Source organism: Pyxicephalus adspersus, chromosome 4, assembly GCF_032062135.1.
Source record: "Pyxicephalus adspersus chromosome 4, UCB_Pads_2.0, whole genome shotgun sequence".
NCBI lineage: Eukaryota > Metazoa > Chordata > Amphibia > Anura > Pyxicephalidae > Pyxicephalus > Pyxicephalus adspersus.
In genome coordinates, this window is record NC_092861.1 from 118,301,220 (window position 1) to 118,306,451 (window position 5,232).

Genomic DNA, 5,232 nt, shown 5'->3' on the forward strand with positions numbered 1-5,232 from the left:
TATATATATATATATATATATATATATATATAAATAAAAATTGTATGTATGTGCCATCACTCGAAAACGCATGGGGACATTTCAACCAAACTTGCCATACATATGACTGGGACTCACGTGAGTGCACCTGCCATCTTTGTACAGCACTTTGCTATATGTCAGAGCTATATTTGGATGTATGTATGTATGTCATTACTAGGAAACGCATTGAGACCTTCAAACCAAAAATGCTAGACATATGACTCAGACTCACGTGAGTGCACCGCTGAACTTTGTACAGCGCTGTGGTATATGTCAGAAGTATATTTGCATGTATGTATGTGTGTATGTATTGCCTTTTGCTAATAATATTACATATTTTTTTGGACTCTTTTACTAATTTCTGGCCTGTAATAATGCATTTGGGAAAATATAAGGCAATTGGCCGAGTGCAATCAAAGGCAAAAAATTAAAACAACACCGTAGACTATAGCTTCATTTTTTTCCTTTTCCTGTATAATATAGGATTGCAGTAAATAAATACCCGGGCAATGCCGGGTCATTAGCTTCTTTACAATAAATAGAATAAATTCAGAATACTAGCTGTCAACCTTAACATTGGAACAATGTAATAACTTTGTTGTCTGTAGGCACTCTTTTAGCTTATCAATAAATCAGCTTTTGACCACTAAAGACACAAAGTATATAGAGTCAGTCTTAACATAAATGTTTTCTAACAGGCATATCATAAAGTAGAATGATATATTTATTTTCCTGCTTCAACTTACATTGTAATTTTACTTGATTTTTTTTCTTTTATGCCTGATTAGGTTTATCACAGTTTTCATGATGAAGTAAATGAGCACAGAAAACACTGGTGGAGGTGTAACGGCCCATGCCAGACCAGAAAGCCATTTTTCGGATATGTGAAACGTGCAATGAACCGAGCACCATCTAAACATGATCCCTGGTGGGCTGACCATCAAAGAACTTGTGGGGGAACATTCATAAAGATTAAAGAGCCAGAGGCCACTTCTCACAAAGACAAGAAAAAAAAGGAGAATGTTTCTGAAAGCCAGGCCAAGAGCATTACAAAAGGTAGTAATCTTTTCATATTATTTCACATATTTTTTTTTCCTTTTCTATTATTAAATGTTAAAGAAAAAAATCTAAATGAGGTGTCAACCTGCTAGCTAAATAGCAGTTAGGTTGATAACACACATAGAATTTGGCAGCTTGTGGTACATTGGGCAGTAGCAACATCACACAAAAGGGGTCTCACTCACCTCTATTGATTTACTACAATGGTGGCCAAAAATTTTGCCAAATTTATTGTATAAGTTCCCTAATTCCTTTCTAGCAGGGTAGTGACATCTTGCTGGTCTCACCAGCAAGAGATCCATTTCATTGAATCCAGTAAGTAGTACATTAGTGATCCTGGTAAGAATCACTTATGTGCTATGGCCAGATTCTTGGGGAAAATCCATTGGCTAGACAAACTGGTAAGAAAACTGTTACAGCTTAGGGAGCAGTTCAACAATTAAAAGCTGCTAATTTTGTGCTAATTCTAATTTCAGACTACATAATTTAGTGCATTATTTATTTTTGCCACTCTACAAAAAAGTTGCCTGCATATTTCTCTTCTTTTATGTTCCCCAGCACTTTTTTTGCTTGTATTAATAAAACATGAAACCTGTCATTTACAGAGTCTAGTAGACGTTCAAATGTACAGACGCTGTAAGTGAACAGAGCAATGAAAGTGGAGTTTTTGGAGAGAATTTGATTGTAAACTAATTAGCTTATGCTGCTTTATTACTTTCATAATGCTATGTGACAACAGGTAAAAAAGAAAGGATACAAAACGTTAATTTGTACTGGCATCTGGAACTTGAGTATGATGATGCAAAGGTCCAAAAAGTTTAAGCTATTGAAGACCTTTCAGGTTATTGTGATATCCTTTTTTATGTCAGTACAGAAGGAAAATGATCTTTAAGTGTGTAAAAAGAATCTAGTGTAGTAGAAGAGATACAGTGCATGGACTAATAACACTGAACAGCATATTAATTTTCTATTTTTGTGTTGCAGAAAAACCTGAAGGAGTTGACATTCGTACAATAATCCCATTCAGTGGTAAAGGTTATAAGCTTGGTGAATCCAGTCAATCTGTTGGAAGTGATAGAGTCCAGAAAGCCATTCCTTCTTCACCGGAAGTCTCCAAGCCTGTGCCAAAAAATCCTATTAACGGAATCCTAAACTATACTACAACAATCTCAAATAAAACCCAGAGCAATATGCCCAGTTCCAAGGGGCCTAAAATATCTGTCGCTAACACCAAAATGTTTGTCAGTGTTGGTGGATCTCCGGTAAAACTACCTTCTAATAGCAGGAATAAAGCGTCTACGATGACTACAAGTAATATTTCTGGTAATGCATCACAAAAGAGGATTTCATCTGAAATGCTAACTTCACCGCAGAGTACACCGTCTACCTCAAGGGAAACAAGTAGTGAAGGACTTTACGGCCGAGCTCCGAAAAGACCCAAAGTTGATGGCAGTCAAGATATTAAGCACTTTTTTCATAACGTATCAGGAGTGAGCAGTAGCGGAAATAAACCAGCAACAAATGTGCCTTTTAACCAGCAGAGACCTAGTAATGAAACTTCCTCCAGCAGCCAAAAGAAAGTGAACTGTCCTGTATGTAAAGCAGAGGTCCCAGAAGCTGAAATAAATGACCACTTGGACACTTGTTTATCATTATAAAAATAGGTTTTAAAGCTAATATGATATAGTACTTGTCATTGCTTTTACTTCCAGACCGCTATTTTATGGATATTAATCATCAAACCAAGATTCTACATTGTGCTGCAAAAAGGTGCAATTCTCAGATATACCTGACATATATCTAAGTGGAAATGCAATTTTTGTGAATGAAGATCGGTGGAGGCTGTGACTTTATTTCCTGTTCTTCTTTTTATATGTTATTATTTGTTGCACATGAACATAAAAATATCAGTGCCCAGTAGAATTGCTGCATGTGGACACACATGGCTACAGGTGGAGTGTTCTTCCCAGTTAACCTCAGCTGTAATAAACAACAACACTGTCCATTGACCTGTACGTCAATATGTATTATATATCCTATGGATACCGTGTTATATATGTAAGCTGTAAACACAAAGAAACTCATGCTTCAGTGACACAGGACAGAGGGTGCATCTTTAAAGGCTCGTTGTTTAAGGAACCTGATTTCCTAAGAATTACCAGTGTCATGAAGTGTCACATATAGGTCATGGAGAAGACGCACCTCTCATGACATGGTGCTTGTAACATTTCCTTACCACACATAAGACAAGAATGACAAAATCCTTACTTATTTCTTATGATAGCTTTTTACAGCACCTGAAGTTAGCTGCATAATCTTTATGGGGTGAATGTATCTGTCATTTTCATTTTGACATTTTTCCAAGTGCAATTTCTTGGGTCTCCTCGACTGACATGGACATCTGCTATGAGAGCCATGACAGGTGGTTGAATGAGATCCCATGTAGTATTTTAAGGGAAACTGTAAACAGCAGAGTCTGGTGCCAATCAGGTAATGTCCTCCCGTGTTCGTGGTAATTTGTATTTTATCCACATAATCTGTTTTTCAGGGACTTGGAAGAAATTTGTTTTAAGATAAAGATTTAAATCTGAACTCTAGTCAGCTGTAAAAATAAACAAAGCAGTGACACTTTCTAACATGTTTTTAGCTCCTCCCAGGACAGGTTCACTTTGTTCTTACATCTTTACATTTATTATAAGTGTTTGTTTCTTTTAAATGTTTAATAAATTTAATTTATCAATAACTGTACTGGTGTGTTTTTATTTTGAAGTAGAAGTCAAGGCATCAGCATAAAGACCTTCTTTACAAGGGAAAGTCACAATACATGAATTACAAACTTTCATTTATAAATACTATATTGTGAAAGTACCATACAGTAGTCTTAAGATCAGGTCTGAGGATCTGGCTGATCTGATTTTTATTTCAAAAGATGAAGATAGAAAGAGGCATGGCTCTGCAATTTTGCTCCAATCACATGACATGATTTGTGGAATGTGCTCATTGAGGTTTCCCTTGCTGAGTAAACCAAGACCAGGCCAGCCAATCAAGGTGGCCAAAAATGAAATAGGGAAAGAAGACAGCAGCACCTGCAATAGAACAAGGACAGGTGAGCGCACTTAAAAAATTGTAATTAGGCAGGTAATAATTTTTTGCTGATGGGACATTACCTGTCCTTTTGTGCTGCCTAATGCTTTGTGCAACACATATATAATGCAGTTTAAAATATTTTTCTGAATTTTCCTGCTCCTGGAATGAAACACCCGTGATTACCCAAGCCATCTTTTAATATAAATTAGAAAGCAAATGAATGTTCCTCAACAAATGTGCAAACATGCATTACAGTGCATCAAAACACAATCGAAATCACAAATGCAAGAAAGGAAAATCCAGAGATTGTATTATGCCCCCAGGGTTTTATAATGAAATGTGTCTGATGGAAATCTAGATGCACTTATATATCTGTGCCACCAGATGGCAGCAAAACCAAGGTGAACCAGGTGTGATGCAGAACAATGCCAATGAAAAGTGTTGCTTACCAAGAGTGAAAATATAAAGTAATCTTAATAAAGGGGTCAAAAGATTTTCAACTAAATCCAGTGCAAATGGATCCATTCTGTGAATCCAAAAATGATTTTATATTGAACAGCTTGGATAGTGGAATGAACTAAAATGATGTCTTAACCCTGGACAAACTGTGGTCACTACTCATGCCTTTATATTAAATTGCAGATGCAATATCTGCATGGTATGACTGATATATTGGAATATACAAGGGCACTCATACAAATTATGTGGACCAAGCCAAAGCTCAAAAGCATTACTTACAACCCACCTAGTTGTTGGCATTATAGTTTTAGCCCCGTGCTGGCAGGAAGAATGGCATAAACAACATAGGACATTACACTAATAGTAATCAGTGGCCTTCTGTAATAAATTACTAGAACAAGGAAGCCACATGTACTTCTGATTCTATTTTGGGTCCAATAAATTGCATTGTAGATTAAATCAGATGCTGCATCAGTACCAAGAACACAATTTGTTTGCATTTGCTTTGACACTTGTCAGTATTACTGCTTAGGTTTCATGCTTCTTTGTATATAAATATATCTAAGTTATATATAAATAATATAACAGAAGCAAGGCATTTTTTTT

General features: G+C 36.1%; 1 protein-coding gene across 1 annotated transcript in view; it reads left to right on the forward strand.

The window, feature by feature from the left end:
* SPRTN (SprT-like N-terminal domain) overlaps nt 1-3,828 on the forward strand; it is a 9,849-nt gene extending 6,021 nt beyond the window's left edge. Inside the window, exons 4-5 of the mRNA XM_072409432.1 lie at nt 810-1,077; nt 2,065-3,828. Coding sequence (XP_072265533.1) covers nt 810-1,077; nt 2,065-2,738 — 942 coding nt within the window. The 3' untranslated portion in view covers nt 2,739-3,828. The remainder of the gene's footprint in view (nt 1-809; nt 1,078-2,064) is intronic.
* The last annotated feature ends 1,404 nt before the right edge of the window (nt 3,829-5,232 follow it).